This window comes from Agelaius phoeniceus, chromosome 3 (assembly GCF_051311805.1).
Source record: "Agelaius phoeniceus isolate bAgePho1 chromosome 3, bAgePho1.hap1, whole genome shotgun sequence".
Classification (NCBI taxonomy): domain Eukaryota; kingdom Metazoa; phylum Chordata; class Aves; order Passeriformes; family Icteridae; genus Agelaius; species Agelaius phoeniceus.
This window is the reverse complement of record NC_135267.1, coordinates 102,486,233-102,502,561: the sequence shown is the minus strand read 5'-3', so window position 1 is coordinate 102,502,561 and position 16,329 is coordinate 102,486,233. Positions and strand designations below refer to the sequence as shown.

Genomic DNA, 16,329 nt, shown 5'->3' with positions numbered 1-16,329 from the left:
GTTTTTCCTCCATTAGGAAAACCAGACAGGGAAAGCAACTCTTCAGCCTTGTTCTGGTTTTGTGCTAACCAGAATCCTTAAAACCCTCTCCCATTCCTACTCCAACTAGCCCAAAGGCCCAGCCAGACCAGTGCTCTGGGATAAGAGATTCTTCACAGGAACAGAGGCACAGGCCAAGCACACTGGGAAAAACCCAGGCCCATGACCCAGACTGCAATGATCATTCACACAGCACCTCAAGAAACCACATTTATGGGTCTCTGATGGGGACAAGGCTTCATGTGTAATCCTGGAAGGAACCTTGTGCAGCCTTATCTGACACTTGGAGGAGCAGTTCCACTGAGATACTTAAATAACCATCACACTGCAGGGTCAGGATGTGTTTGGCTGGAGAGCCAGATCAGTGCTGAATGAACACCACATTAACTCTTAAAAACCCAAGAGACTGAAGGAATTCTTTATTTTGCAACCATGGAGTTTTCCTGGCTTCTACAGCCCAGCCAGTTGGTGTCTTAGATGCACAGTGTGAACAAAGAACTACTCCAAACAAAAATGCATTCACAAACCCTGGGTGTAGCTGTGGGGCTTGGATAATGCCCCCTCACTATCCTGGATTCCCAGGACTGCTGTATTACCAGCATGCACCCTTTGCTTATGAAGAGCTGTGGTTTTAAGGCATCAAAGGCTGTTAGGAGGAGTGGCAGGGTGCCACTGCAGAAATACTGAGGTCTCTGAAGTCCTGCACACACCAGATCTCAGTCCCCATCGTGGGCAGGTCACCAAGCAAGAGCTCTCCCTCCTGTCCTGCACACTTAGGACAGAACGTGCTCCAGGATTCCTTGTCTGATCAACTGCTCACATTTCCAGCGGGGTAAAAAGTGCTGCACAGAAACACAGAAAAACCCTCCTTGAATTTGTTGCTGCACACAACCAGCTCTGTTTGTTGTGCTGTACATCCAGTGCCTCATGGTACCAGATCAGGCAGAGCTGCACTCTGGACCATGCAGACAGCACGTGCAAGGAGCTGTGTGTGCAGGGACTGGGACATGCTGCAAGGCCAGCATGAGCAGGGGGCATGTCACGGGAGTGAAAGGGAAGGAAGAGAACAGACCACACTCCTGCCACAGGTACCTGGCTGTTCTTCTTTAACAGGATGGTAGTGCCATCATCGATCTCAAACTCCCCATGGTCTCTTAAACACCTCACCTGCAAAGTGGAAACACAGCTCTGTAAGAGTCCAATAAAAACCAACCACCCCCTCCAGGTAACAGTCCTTGGCATGGGAACATGGTTTCTAGTTGCTCTAGTTAAAGTTGCTGCAAAAAGCTGCAAAAATCTCCTACTGGATAACTCTCCCCACCACAAACTCCCTGCAGACCAGAAGTGCCATCTCTCAACATACTTTGTGCTCTCAGTAGAAGGTGTAAAATGCTGCCGGGCAGAGTAAAACACAGAAACCTGTGAAAGCTTTGGAACTCTGAAAGGTTTTGCTTGATGAACTGACTTGGGATGGGGATGAAATGCTCAAAAAGAGATAGTCATGGAAATGTTTATTCATGGATAGAAGGCAGAAACCTTGCACTTACTTCAATGTACAGGCTTTTAGGAGGTTTGATGTCCTGTGTGAGGTCCAGCCCCTCCTCTCCTCCTACTGACCTCATGTAGGTAGCCAGAGACTTTTTGTACCGATTGAACCACTCCACCTGTGGGCATGTACCCACAGACAATGAATACACACAAGTAAGTATTTGCAGAAAGACGTGTTAAATGTCATGTTTATAGTGGGGGGAAGACTACCCTATTTTGATTGTATTAAATAATCCATCAGGAGGAATATATAGGAAGGGGGGAAGAGTTTGAAATGAGGCTGACTCACTTCCTCAGCTGACATGTGGAACTGGATGGTGTTGGGCAGAACGCTGCCATACTCCCACCTCAGTGCTCGGATCCGTAGCAACCGGTCATACCTAGGGGAAGAAATGGGGCAAACCCAACACCTCTGCTGAGGTGAGTGCTGGCAACATCCCCAGACCACAGTGACATCCACTAATCTAAACTTTTAAAGAGCAGCAGGAAGCAGTGCCTTCTCTTTGCGGTGATACCAGCAACGAACACAAGGAGAACCAGCTCCACAGCTGCCTTGCTGCTTGTGGAGAAGCCACCTGCCCGGGCCGAGAGTCCCGCCACCCTGCCCCTGGGGACGCTGTGCCGGCAGGGATGAGCCCAGGGGACTCACAGGTATGCCAGGAGACAGCGCTGGTTCCGGAGCAGGCAGCAGTGCCGGAACCGGATGAGGAAAATCAGGTCCGTCCGTCCCGCCTTCGCTTCGGACCTGGGGGATGAGGGGAACGAGAAAGAGGAGTAGGAGCAGAGCTGCGGGCCGGGGAGCGCCGCCCGTGCTGTGCGGGACGCGCCGGGAGCAGCGCCCAACTCACACATCCGCCTGGTTCCGCTCGTACAGCGCCCGCATCTCCTCCAGCGCCTGCCGCAGCTCCTCCGTCTGCAACAGCGGCACAGGCAGTGAGCGCGGGCCGCCGGCCGGGCCCCCCGCTGCTCCCGGGGCTCACCCGGAGGGGCGGGAGGTGCCCGCCGGCGGGGCCCACCCGGTGCTCACGGTGCTCACCCGGAAGGGCGGGAGGTGCCCGCCGGCGGCGCGGTGCAGCTCCCGCACCAGCTCCATGCCCCGCTCCGCCGCCATCACGCCCGGCCGCGCGCGCGGGAAACCCGCCCGCGCACCAGCCAATGGCGGCAGGGGAGGGGCCGACGGCAGCCAATGGGAATCAGAGGGCAGGGCTTAGAGACGGAACCACGCCTCCCCGGGCCACGCCCCCGCCCCCGCCGTTGCCTGCGCTGAGCTGCGCCGGTCTCGGCGGTCGCGGTGGCGCCGCTGCGGCTCTCGGCGGCCGCCGTGACACTCTTGGGGTCACGCTGAGAGCCCCCGAGGGGCTGGAGCGAAAACTGGAATTTGTACCGCACACTCGCCTCTAGCAAGCCTGTTTCCCCTACTCCTCTAGGCGGTTCGCTGGCTGCCGCACCGCGCAGCCTCCTCCCCATGCTCCCCCAGCCCTTCCCAGCGCATTTTTCCCTTTTGACAGCCTTCCAACCCGGAGCATGCCAGAAAGGAGAAAAAGAAAAAAAGAGATGGGTACTTTTGTGGATGGGATAGGAATTTTTTTAGCACTCGAAGCCCTGGATAGAGATTCAATAACCCAGGACCACCACAGCTTGTCCTGCTCCAGGAATTTCTTTTTCTCTGGCCATGTGTTTCTCATGGTTACTGACATAAAAAGCGACCAGCGTTTCCTGTACAACTGCGGTCCGGGCTGGAAGAGTGGGGAGAGCACAGTGGGGCTCTCACACCACGGCTGAGACGCCTGGGCGTGGTTCGTGTGCCCGAGCCACCTCTGCTGCTTCTGCTCAGGACACTGTGGCACCCGCACAGCTGAGCAGGGACCGCGACTGACTCCGGACAGAGTGTTTAATGATCCCAACCACTGCTCTACTGGGGATTTTAGGCATGGAATCGTCCAGAAATGCTCCAGTGGTCTGCCAGCTGGAGGTGGGCTCCTGAGGGTCTGCTCTCCGAGCTGTTTCCTGTCTGCAGGGACCCCTCCCCTCCCATCCTCCCTCCCAGCCCGGGCCCGCAGAGCTGCGGGGCTGAGGAAGGCGCTGCGGAGCGCCTGGGGTCCCCCGAGCGCTGTCACTGCAGGAGCCGCACGTCTGGCTCGTCATTCATCATCGCGGTCTGCCGTGATAATGGCCCATCCGAGCCAGGAGAGATAACAGCAATAAACAGACATCCCCAATGCCAATTGTCCCTGCTGAAAATTGCTTGTTGCCTCTTGCCGAGGGATAGAAATGTAGCTGAGCCTTGATTGAAAAATTCCGGGAAAGCTGCCTTATCTTATTGCTTTGCCAGATTAAAAAAGCCTCATACATAAAAATAGACCAAATGAATGAAGAATTTACAAACATCTATATTTTGTGTTAGGAATTGTGTTAAAATTAGGAAAACAGCTGAAGACACTGATTTATACAACTGTGACTATTTCAGGCAATGAAGGTTTACATATCACAGTTTAACAAGATAAAAGATCTCCCACGAAATACATAGATGACAGACAACTCATCTGAATTTGACATAACACAGCATCAAGTACACATGTAATGTGATGAACAGTGCCAGGTCATTCCCCAGTTAGGTAACATACAACCTCTTGAATAAGGCAATTCAAATATAACTCTTAATTCAAATCACAACATACCCAGGCAGCATGCAGGGAAAAGTCATTTATTTTGTATATTGAAATGACACAACTTGCAACATGTTTCCATTTTATGTAGTTAGAACAACAGGATATAAACCATTCAAATAATATATATATATTTATATATATCTCAAGTCAACAGTTGTCTTTACTGGAATAAAGATTATCTGTTTTTGGTAAAAATAAAACTATTTGAATTCACTAATTAACAAAATGCACAGTGATCAGAAACCCAATTCTTCTCACCATTGTCTTCCCTGGCTCGCTCTGTTTCCCTGTAACGCAGCAGCTGCAGAGCCCCGGGTTCAGAGAGCCCGGGGGAACAAAGGCTCCCTGGCAGTGCTCCCCACGGCTGCAGAGTGCCACCCATGGACAGCAGTCCTCCCACCACACCCTATGGCTTGGAAACTGCTTTTCCCACCTCCCTTCCCAATAAAACACGTGCCTGACCTTGGGGGAGTCAAAAGTTGAATTGCTTGTGGAAACACATTCACTGGAACAGGGCTTTAATTTCTTTTTTTACCCATTAATTCCTCCAGACCTTTATGACCAAGATATTTAAGAAATTGTGAATTTGCTCAGAAGGGAAAAAATCTGAGCCAAAAATCTCTTTGAAGTGGTGGAGCCTAACAGACGTGGCTGAGGATTTATTTCCACTGCAGCAGACCTGGGGATCACAGAAGATAGTGAAGGCTTTCCCTAGTATTGAAAAGTCATTTCAAAAGGGAGAAATGAAGAAGGGAAAGATTTTTCTCCACAATAATAATAATAATAAAAAAAATAGTCATTTCTCAAAGGCTAATCTAGGCAGCTTCTCCATGGTAAAAGGCTGTACTTCCCCCTGTTTTAAGTGGATACCTGCAGGGATGGATCCTCTTGCCAAAGTGTCCCCTGGTGGCTGGCGGTCCCCTGTCCTGTCCCCACGTGAGGAAGGGGACAGGTCTGGATGCCAGCAGGATTCCCTGTGCCAGGGGTTCAGGGCTGCTGGCAGGTGTGGGAGGGAATGGCTTTGGGCTGAAGCCCCACAAGCTCTGAGTGAGGGTTCCCCATGTGCCACAGGGCCTATTAAGGGATAGTAAATAAATCATGCCCATAAATAATGGAGAGGCTAAGATTGGATGCAAGGGGATCCAAATGCCCCTAGCCTGGGGATGGCATTCTTGGGAGATTTCTCTCCTTTGGGGAAACTACACAGCAGCCACAGCAGCAGCAGCAGCAGCAGCCAAGGTCTTCCTGCTGGACAGCTGTCCCAGGCTTCCAACCCCATCTGTCAGCCAGAGGAACCATGGGAAAAACCGGATTTTCAGAGTGATTGTTACTGGATCCTGTTTGTCACCTTTTCAGAGTTGTCTCGTGCCTCCCTACTACTCTATTTACTGCTCTAGTAAAAAATCATTGGAATATTTCTTTGCCCTTAAAGATACAAAAAAAAAAAAAAAAGAAATCTTCAAAAGATATGGGGAGAAAGGTCCTTTCACAATGACATTCAGAGCAAAAAGAGAGAAACGACATCTTACAGATCATTAGAGAGCTATCTTTGGCAGAATATTTAAAATAAATTATTTTTACAAATATTTTCTGCAGTCATATATTTATTTTTAATAGTTCACTTTCAGCTATAGGGTTCACTACTCTCTATTGATAGGAAAACACCACAAATATAAAAATATATGAGCTCAGCACAACTTTTAGGCTACCACGACTGTGTCCAATAATTTCAAAAGTTGTAGATCAATACCACGGAAAATATGAAACAGGTTTTCTAGGAGCGTGTGTCGGGTTAGAAGGTCACAGCTCGTGGCTGCTGTAGGACACGCCAGGGAGGGCGGCTGGCTTGGCTGGGAAGGAGCTGGAGAAGCCGGATGCTCGGAGCCAGTCTCTGCCTTCCCGCGGGGAATCGTCTCTCTGGGACCCCCAAGGCTTACAGATGTCCTGCTGGGCGCTGGCTGCGGGCTGGGGAGCAGCTGGGTGACCCCGGGCTCCGGATGGGTCCAGCCGTGCCCGGCCCCTGCTGTGCCCCGGGAGGGAGGGAGGGAAAGCGCGGCTGCTCCCGCTCCCAAAGCTGCCCCTTCCACCTTCGTGCACCGAGGGAGCCGCACGCAGGGCCAGACCCTGCCCCAGACCGTGTCAGAGCCCAGCAGGACGGGGTCTCTGCTGGGAGCCCCCAGCCCGAGCCGTGGTGGCCCCAGAAGGGGCCTCGCCTGGTGCCAGTCTCCCCCTGCAGCACCGAGTCCACCAAACATTGAGATTTACATATTTTGCTTTGTTTATACAGCATGTACAGAATATACAGCATCGGACAATTATTTCCCAGTAGACTGGAAGTGTCTCCCAAGATGACCTCTTTTATCAACAAATATATATATAAATTGACAGTAATAAAAGAGTCGTACCAACAAATATTATGGCTTTTCAAATAGTGTAGCTGCATTGTGCCATTGAATTTGTGAGGAACTGTGACAGAGACAGAGAGACTGGGGGGCTCCAGCTGCTGAGCCCGGGGGTGACCCTCAGCTTGGGGCACAAGCTGGGGCAGGGCCAGCTCATGGCGCCAAGCACGGCTCAGGTGGCAGAGGGAAGGTGGAGTTAAATTTATGACCCACGCTCTGGTTTCTGTCTCCAGGCAAACCAGCTCTCCTGCAAACCCTCAGCCCAGCTTTGGAATAATTTGGCTCTGTCCAGCTGGGGTCTGCCTGCCCTGTCCCTGCTGGGGGGACCAGGGGGCTGGTTGGGCTGTCAGAGATCTCTCCCTCTCTCTGTCTCTCTCTGTCAAGGTTTGCACAAGATGTCTGTCTGCCCTAGAGTGCCTTGTGGTTGTGAGGGGGGACACACACAGGGTGATGGGTGACAGGATGGCGGTGGCAGGTGGCTTTGGGTGCGTCAGGAAGGGTGGTCACAGCCTCCTCCCTGCCTGCCTGCCCCGTGCTGCTCCAGGGGAGCTGCCCCCGGGCTGAGCAGGGGCACATTGGTGCCTGTCAGAGACTGGCGCCTGTTAGAGGAGAGCAGGAAAGTGAGAGCCATTCTTTCTGGAGCACATCCAAAATTCCAGAGGACAACTTGCCTTGGCAGTGCTGTCCCCAGCCATCACCCTGGCATGGGGTGCCTGTGAGGAGACTCACCACACGCCTGCTGCCTGCCTCCCCCCATGGGCTGCATCCAGCCACCAGCTGTCCCCACCGCTTCTCAGGCCCCCTTTGAGCTCCTTCCCTCCTGCATCCCACTGTTCCAGGGGACCCTTGCTGTGGGGAGTGTCCAGCTGCCCTGGGACAGGCTGTGCAGGCAGATCCCTGCCCGAGTGTCCCTCTGCTCCTGAGAGGGACAGTGGGAGGAGCTGCTGACATGGATTACATCTCTGCCAAGAAAGATGTGCTCCTTTCTGAGATGGTTTCTCTAGAAGGAGGAGCAGCCATTCAAGTGTGCAGAAATGACTTTTGAGAACTGGAGTGGTCATTTAAGCATCAAGATAATTCGGCCACTTCATTACAGCAGAAAATAAGTGGTGGATCTAAATTACCCCTACTGTAGGGGTTTTTAACTAATTCCCATCTCATTTATCTCTCCTTTGGAATATTATGGCCACTCCTTGCAGGCCTCTCTGGCTGATGCTCCCACGAGGAAGCCCAGGGAGCCCAGGTGTCTCCTTTGGCTGTGCCTGCAGGATGCTGAGCAGGGAGCAGCCCCTCCCTCAGGGCAGCGATGAGGGAGTGAGTGAGTACCATGGGGAACTTGCTGCCTTTGAGATGGGGAGGTTTCCCAAGCACTGCCTGGCAGTCTGGCTGCTTTTTGCTGGGAATATCCTGTGGGTTTGTATTTGGGGTGGGAGGTAGGATGTGGTCTGTCTACTCCGTGTCCTCTTCTCGCTTGATCAGCGGTGATGTTCCCACGTGGTGAGCACCGGGTGTGCCAGAGACCTCTCTGGGCAGCCTGGAGACAGCAGGAGGGATAAAGGTGCCCATCACTGCTGAGTGGCCTTCAGGAAGTTCATGATTTGGATTTTACAACCTCATGCCAGGTCTTCTTGTCACAGAGACCCAGGATGCAAAGGGCTGCATTTCACAGAACCCCGTGTTTTGTGGGTTTTGCCAGCATGGCTGTGTGTCTTCCAGCAGGAGCTAGGAATCCTAGGAGAATTCACCACCTTCTGCCCTTCATCCACAAATAAAACTGCTGGATTGCTGAGCAATGTCCTCAACAGGTATTCTTGAGAGCTGGACTGTGTGCAGAGCTGTGCCTCCTAATGCTTAATGCATTATGGAAAAAAAGAAGCAGGACAAGTATTGTCAGGGAAAAAATAAATAACATTTTCCTCCTTGCTAACACAGTGCCTGCAATGTAAGAGATATTATTGCCATCTTTTGCTCTCTTGAGCTGCAGAAAGTAGTGTAAGTTGCCTGATTAAAGAGCAAGACAAGCAGGGCTCCTGCAAGGCTCCCTGCATGGGCACATTTTCCTCAAGAGCTCGCAAGATGAAGGAGGCAACATGGGGCCAGCAAATGAAGACACAAACAGTCATGAGTTTGTTCTCATTTGAGCAGGAGGAGTTCAGCCAAGGGCCAGCTCATCACAGCTCCTACTGCAAGGCAGGGCAGGGCACAGGGCTGGAGCTGAAGCCAAGGGAGGCATCTCAACATTACATGAAACAAGGAGAAATCCACTTGTGCACCTCCCTGCGTCCCTGGGAGTCACAAAGCTGCCAGTTTGTGAAACCTTTCAATAAATTTCCCAAACAAGCTCTGGGACACTTTTGCACCACCAGGATCCAGCCTTGCCTGTGCCAGCGCAGCAATTTCACAGGGACTTAGAAATTCTGCATGTTTCTAAGTATCTGTGCAAAGCAGCTCATCTGACAGAATCTCACACTTCTGTGAGCGAGGAGCCTGCCAGGGGCTGTGGGCTGGGGCAGAGGGGCACACACTCCTGGGGATGGCAGTGCCATGGACAGGCAATTTCCATCAGGAAAGCAGAGCAAGGCTGTGCCCCATGCAGGTATCAGCCTCCCATCTGTCAAGAGACTCCTCTGAGCTGGAAGAAATGGAGGAGAAAAAAATCCCACCTCCACAAAGAGGTTGGGAGGTGCAGGGAGAGAGCTCTGTGGCAGTTTCCCACATGCTGCAAGGGTTTAGGAGCTCCAAATGTGGATAAGCATCCCAAGCCATTGCAACTTGCTCTACTTCAAGTGCCCATTTCAAGCAAGGGCAGGAAAGCCTTGAACCCCCAGATAAAGCAAATTAGTTTGTTTTGGAAGCATAGAGGATGTTTGGGTTGGGGGATGGAGTTGGAGCATCTGTGGGACTCCATAATGGTGGAAATTCAGCAAAAAATCTTCCACAGACTAATGAGTGAAGGACAATGGCACAATAAAAACTGTGCCTGTGGGCAGTGGCTGTGATGGTGCCTGGGTGATGAGCAGGAGGGTTTGTGGGGTTTGTGTGGAAGTTTGACTGCTCCTTGGTTTGTTGGACCTGCTCCAGGTCCATAATGTGGGGTGGTTCATCTTTGCCTTGAGACACAAACAGCAAAGCTGAGCTAACAAGTGCTGTTGTTCAGTGCAGTGAGGAAGGAAATCTGTCCCACACAGGAAACCCCCAGCTGTGGGGTGCTCCTCTGCAGGAGCTTGGGAGAAAATGGAATGTGAAGAGGTTTCACAGGGGAGGCAAGCACAGAGCAGGCTGCAGGCTGGATTGTCACTGAGTGTAGATTTTGGGACCTTGAGATGGCTTGAGGCAGAATGTGGAGGACCCTGGCATCAGGTGGGGTCACTAATGGTGGGTCACTAATGGTCCTTCCCATTGCCCCCCAAAGCTGGGTGGGGCTGTGTACTGGAGGGGCAGAAAGCTTTCCAGGCCAAGGGCTGTTTTGACTCAAAGAGATAAAAATCCTGTCTGGGGTTGGTGCCCATGGGCAGCCAGAGAAGCTGGAGGCTGTGCTGTGTCTGTGCAGAAATCCAGGTGCATGCCCGTGCCCGTGGCAGCCAGGACATGCTGTGGCAGTGCTTGAACAAGGTTTCCAGGTCTGGGTGGGAGCCCTTGGCACTTGTCCCTTCCCTGTGCTCTCTGGTGCTGGGCATCCCACTGGCACACCCAGCTCCAGCAGGGCTCCACAGCACTGCTCTGGGAACACTGGGTGCCCCAGTGCCCTCTTCCCCACTTGTGGTGAGGGCAGCCCCAAGCTGGCATTCGCTTTGGGAAAGGGGAAGGAGCCAAGGGAGGGTGCAGAGCCTGCAGGAGGGGGTGCTGAACCACCCTGGGGGCACTGAGTCCCAGGGGCAGGACTGGCTGCTCTCGAGATGCTCCAGAGAGAGCAAGGCCCTGTGGAGACTCCTTGGATGCTCTCAGGGGCATCCCACAGGCAGAAAACCCTGCTGGTAGCAGCAAGCTCCTGCCTGTCTTTGCTGATAACAGCTCCTATGTGGCCAGGCAGGCCCCTTTCCCTTGCAGTGTCCCTTCCCTCTGTGTGAGGGGTGCTGCTGGCTGGCAAGAGGTACTTGGCACCTCCAGTTCCAACAGCAGAAAGGCTCAAGTCCTTAAAAGGTGAGGAATCTCTCTGTATTTATTGTCCCTCGGCGCTTTTTGCAAGAATATGGACGCCTCTGGATGCTTTCCTGTGCAAGCCAGTGTTTTACAAGATAAACAGGCTTTTCCACAGCTGTACTGAGCACGGGTATAGGCATCAGTAGTTGGTCATTGTGTGCTCAGAGAGGCCAGAGAGGTTCCAGGTGCTCTGCAAACACGTTTCTCCAGGTGGGCTTGGGTGCCAAAGCCTACAGAAAATAATGCAAGGCTTTGTCCTGGAATTACACCATCCAGCATTCAGTTTTCCTCACTTTCTGGCTCTGCTCAGCTCTGTCCCTCCAGGAATGTAGTTGAACTTCCTCCTGAGTTATGTATACGGCCACCAACGCCGCCGATTCTTACGCGAGAATTTAAAAATAGCTGTAACAATAACACAGGGGCTCTGCCTCCCCAGTCCCTGCCCACAGCAGAAATAGAGCAGAGAGTTCACAGCCAGGCTTGTGACCATGGCGGGCTCCAGGCCTCCCTTCTCCCCCCTGTCCCTCCAGGGAGCAGGGATGAAGATGCACAAAGGAGTCTTGTGATGGTCCCTCAGCCCAGAGGCACCAGGGGCTGCCTGGCAGGGGTGACACAGGGACAGGAGCCTCGTTTGGCTGGAGATGAGGGGTTCACACCTTGGCATGGAGCAGTCCATGTGCTGCCCTGGCACAGGTGGCAGTCGGGGTGGGCTCAGCCACGAGGCTCTGCAGATCTGTGGCTCTTTCCTTTTTTCTTGTGCCTTCTCCCAGTGTTGAGGTTGTGGCTGGGATTTGCCTCCACGCCCGCTGAGCCCCGAAGAGCTGGAAATAGTTTGTCCAAGATGGCTGGGGCTGTCACTGGTGTGCTCCTTCTGCTTGTCCCCACATGCTTGGCAGTAGCCTGTGGAGTTACTTGGGTGTCTCCTGTCTCTGAATGTCCTTTGGATATGTGCTGCATCCTTTTCCATGGAAAAGTTTGCCTTTGGCTGGTGGGGTGATGAGAGGGGGTGAGAGCAAATGGGGCAGGGAAATGGACGGAGGCCGAGGGTTTGAACTGCTGCTTCTGGCAACATCCATAAACCCAGGCCTTTACCAGAGGTGCTCGATGCTCTCCCTGTGCAGGCAAGGGTGGGAGGCTGGACGAGGAAGAGATGGGAGAGTTCTGGCATTGGGCAGGTGATCCAGGGAGCTGAGCTGTGACAAGGCGTGACTGTGCCGGGGATGTGCTGCCTCCCAGCACTGCCAGCCAGTGTCTTCTCAGGGAGGACAGTTCTCTTCTGCCTCTAGAGAGTGTGGTTTGAAGAGGAGACTGTGCAGAAGAGCAGGCCTGGCACCCTTGGGAACACTGCTTCCCCTGGCTGCTCCCCCAGGACCTCTCCATGAGCCACTGGGCACACTCAGGTCACACTGGGCACACTCAGGTCACACTGCACAGCCTTGGTAAAGATGCCCAAAAGCACACATCTGGCAGAGAGCAACTGCAGGAATAGGGCTGGTGTTCAGCCTTGTCCTCAGCAAGCACTGCTCCATCATTCCCTTTGGAAAGCTCCATGAGCACTAGAGTTATTTACTGCCTGCTAACCTGAGTGGCCACACAAGTCCCATTTGACTTGTTAATTACTTCAGCAAGGCAATTCATTCTGAAGAAGCAAATGATGAGGGGAAAACACCTACATCACCTTTCAGCAGATGCAATTACTGGGTCAGAAGAGCTGCTTTGCTTTCACAATCCACTGCCTGGGACAAGCACAGGGACACTGCTGGCCATGCTCTCTGCTGGGGAGTGTTGAAGGCAGTGCTTGCCTGGGGCCCATCTCCAGGGCTCGTGTTTGAGTTCAGCTGTCAGAGCAGGACCTCCCAAGTGTTGCAGGGAGGGTTTATCTGGGGACAGCTCAACAGACGCTGGATGAAACACAGGGAGGAGCAACATCCCTGGCCATGGGGAGACTTTTCTCCTCCTCAGTGCTGGCTGAGCTGTGTCGAGGCACAGATGGGTCTGAAATGGCCCACGGCACCTGGGCTGGGGCATGGGCAGGCACCTCCTGAGAGCAGCCCAGCCTCGTGGGGCACCTCAGGTCTGCTTTGGCATCCATGGACCCTGCCCTGGTAATGCACCTCTTGCATTCTCCCTCATAGTTAGCTCATGGTTTAACCCTCACAGGTCTCTGTGAGGCTGTAGTGAGAGCAGTTCTATAGAGGTCACAAGCAGAAAGAGCTGCTTGGTACCTTGGGGGCACATCCACGGCTCTCCCCAAGCCTAGGGCAAGCCAGCACTGGCCAGGGAGGCAGCACAGGGGCAGCTCCTGGCCCCAGGAGGGTGGGCTGCCCTGCAGTTTTGTCCCTGGGTGGTTTCCTGCATCCCCCTGAGAGTGGAGCAGGCTGTGAGCCCTGGCTGTAGCGCAGCACACACCGAGCCTGAGGCACCATGGAGATGGAGAGGGAGGAAGGGCATGGGATGGAGCAGGGGCGGCCGTGCCAAGGCACCACTGCCCCTGCCAGAGGCAGAAACACGGGGAAGGCAAACCAATGAGTCAAGGAAAGATGGCTACAATGGAAACAGCTGGAGGGGAGAGAAGGGTTTTCCATAGAGAATATGCAGGAGCAGTACTGGATCCATCAGGAATCATTACAAACTTTATTTCTCTGTGCATTGTGTACCATTGATAAGGATTATCACAATTAGTGGACTCACTGCCTATAGTGGTGGGCAATACACACAAAGAAAAAAATGAAGCCAAACAGATGAAAATGAAATCATTGTACATAAAGGTAATCATAAACCTGAACAACCTGCACCTGTGTTTGATTTTTCCCCCAAAACAATGAGAAACAAAAAAGAAAAACCCCAAAACAAATCAAAAGTGAAAAAAGGCTCGAGAACAAAAAAAACCCCACAACTTCATATTCCTAGAGAAAATCTTACAGCAGGTTAATTAAAATTTCCACAGATAGTTCAAGATGAGTACAAATACCCCCAGCCAGCTGGTTATGGTACAAGCATCAGACATGGTTTTCAGCTGAGTGGGAAGAGCTCATCATGGGCATGCAGGCTGGGAGTTTGCCTGGCTGGAATGTGAGGAAGCCTGGCAAAGGGCAGCGGGTCAGGAGACATCTCTCAACACCAGTGCCCAGTGTCTGCCCCGTGCTGCGCCCTGGGGAGCTCTACACCCACACTTCCCTGGCTCAGCTCTCTATCCCAGCCTGCATTCCTGGCACCTGGGGGTGATGCTGAGTCACACCTCCCTGTCTCATCCTGTCCAGTGATTTGGAGAGTGCAAAACATGACCTTTTCCTGGGGGGATGCGTCCTGATCACGCTCAGTGGAGTGGGAGATCTCGTATGGCCCTTCAGCCCTGCCTCCAAATGGCTGTGGGGAAGGACCAGCTTTGGGGACTGGTCCTGATGGCTTAACACTCAGAAACAGGGGCTGTCACTACACCTCTGGGGCTACAGGCAATAGCAGGGGGCCAAGGGCTTTGAGGCAGCCACCGACTCGAAAGGCAGAAGCATGTGAGGTGCTGGGAGTCAGCCAAGCTTGTTCCCTTCAGACTGCTCACCCCACTCCCTGGGACCCTGTGTAACACCTCCTGTGGGCAGAGGAGGCCTCACACTGGCTTCAGCACATCAGAGGACCCCATCCACACAGCTGCACAGAGCCTGAAGTCTCTGGAGTGTGGGTTTTCCTCCCCTGAAAACCTACAACTGCATGGCTGTTATTGCTTCTCATGGAGCCATGCCACGAGCAGTAAGTGGGGACAGCTTTCCCTCCTTTCCACCCCCGCTAAAAGGAAACAAACAAACAAACGAGCAAAACCCTATGGCAAAACTGAACTAACTAAAAATAAATAAAACCCAGTGAAAAGAAAATGCTTGTAATCTGCAATGCTCAACCCACATGGTTGGAAGGACTATCGCTATAGGATGCTATATACAGATAGATTTCATTTCATTCATGCAAATGTTACAAGTACCACGACAGCATGCCCGAGGAGGCGGAGGAGTGGGAGGAAGGCTCCCGCCGCTCCGCGCGGCCTCGGCTTGGGACACGGGACACGAGGCTGCGGCTGTGCACCCCCAAAGCATGGACAGGGAAAGGTGAGGGGCATGTGGGTGGGAAATGCTAGTTGTACACACGCCAAAACGAAACAAAAAAACCAACCCCAAAGCAATGACGAAAACGGTTTGTGTTCTATCCTTAGAAAGCTCCCAGTTTCCCCTTGTCTTCAGTTCGGTCTCTCGCTCCTCTCCAGCAGGGCCAGAGGGCCTGTTCCCAGGTGGTGAAGGCAGCTGGATGGCGGTGGGAGATCAGAACCCTTGCTCTCCTCTCCTTCCCTTGCCCACTGCTCTGTTTCTCACCAGCTACTCTGGCCTTGCTCACACCGACGCACCCCGGTCGCCTTCTCATCCATCTTCCCGGGGCCAGCGGGTGGGAGTCAGCGATGGAAGGGGCTCGGTGGCCATCGGCCGCTCCTGTTGGTCGAGTTGCAGAAAGGGCCCTGCCCCTGGCTCCTGGCTGGGGCCGCTGCCTGGGGAGGGGTCCTGCTGGCTTTGGGGTCCTGCCTAGTTCAAAGGATGCTCCAAAGCCGCTTTCCATCAGCAGGTGTGTGAACATGGCAAATCTCTTTTATTCTTTCTCTGTTCATTATACACAGCTTTATATCTATATCTATACCTATATATCACTCTATATAGATATATATAGATATACACATATTTACTATCTCTGATTGTCCCTTTAGAAGCCCTTTATGTGGCAGTAGGCTTCCAGAGATGAGAAGAATATGTACAAGAGCCAGAGGAGGATAAAGAGTGAGGATGTGAGCAGCTTGGAAGTCCGCGGCCCGCCCAGCTCACCTCCGATCTCGGGTCTCCGCCGGTAGAGCAGCACTCCCACACTGATAAAAGCAAAAATGGTGAAGAGGGTGACGGAGAAGGCCAGTGTGCCAGGGGAGACTTGGAAGGCTTGTCCGTGTGCCGCGTGGTAGATGGCTGCGATGGACCAGGCCACCCCGATGCCCAGGAAAACGTTCACAGCGTTGCTCCCGGTGACGTTCCCGATGGACGCGTCCGCGTACTGGTCCTGCGTTGCTGCTACTTTGCTGGCAAATGTGTCTGCAAAGGAAAGACGGGGAGAAACCCTCAGGAAACACCCAGGAAAAGAGGGCAGCTTGGGGACAAATGTCAATGGCAACACCTGAGGAAAAAAAAGAATGGGTAAGGGGATAGGGTACAGCCCCTTCTAATGGAAATTCCAGGGAATCAGGGGACCATCTGGCTCTTCTTGGACCATCAGGGTCTGGAAATGCACAGGGGGGAATCTCAATGGTCAGAAATACAGGGCTTCCCCCAGTATGGCCTCTAGCACCTTTTGCCTCCCTGAAGCCTTGTGCAGGCCCTGACACCTTGGTAAACCAGGTCATCCTCCAACCCTTGGGAAGAAAAACTGTGTGGGTGGGTGCATGCTTGCCCAGGTGCTCTGCCAGCTTTAGTACCAGTGATAAAACTTGGCTGGCCATTTTAATGGAAAACCTT

At 53.0% G+C, this 16,329-nt stretch overlaps 2 protein-coding genes across 5 annotated transcripts in view; both read right to left on the bottom strand.

Moving 5' to 3' along the window:
• Positions 1-429: 429 nt before the first annotated feature.
• On the bottom strand, positions 430-2,752 carry GINS1 (GINS complex subunit 1). Its single transcript, XM_054630324.2, has 7 exons — positions 2,624-2,752; positions 2,436-2,500; positions 2,237-2,332; positions 1,877-1,967; positions 1,587-1,703; positions 1,132-1,206; positions 430-881 (listed from the first exon to the last, which is right to left on the bottom strand). The coding sequence occupies exons 1-7, from the start codon at positions 2,696-2,698 to the stop codon at positions 813-815; spliced, it is 588 nt and encodes a 195-aa protein (XP_054486299.1). The 5' UTR covers positions 2,699-2,752; the 3' UTR covers positions 430-812.
• Positions 2,753-3,957: 1,205 nt separating this feature from the next.
• Positions 3,958-16,329, bottom strand: part of SLC8A1 (solute carrier family 8 member A1) — a 115,179-nt gene continuing 102,807 nt past the window's right edge. For all 4 annotated transcript variants that reach the window (XM_077176022.1, XM_054630301.2, XM_077176021.1 and 1 more), the window contains one exon: positions 3,958-15,909. In XM_077176022.1, coding sequence (XP_077032137.1) covers positions 15,533-15,909 — 377 coding nt within the window. In that variant the 3' untranslated portion in view covers positions 3,958-15,532. The remainder of the gene's footprint in view (positions 15,910-16,329) is intronic.

Excerpts from the sequence above, each read along its gene's own strand:
- GINS1 (XM_054630324.2), bottom strand. The coding sequence starts at position 2,698 with ATGGCGGCGGAGCGGGGCATGGAGCTGGTGCGGGAGCTGCACCGCGCC. Across the intron at positions 2,333-2,435 it reads GAGCGGAACCAGGCGGATGT|GTCCGAAGCGAAGGCGGGAC; the intron begins GTGAGTTGGGCG and ends CTCATCCCCCAG. Across the intron at positions 882-1,131 it reads TGTTAAAGAAGAACAGCCAG|CACTTTTTACCCCGCTGGAA; the intron begins GTACCTGTGGCA and ends GTTTCTGTGCAG.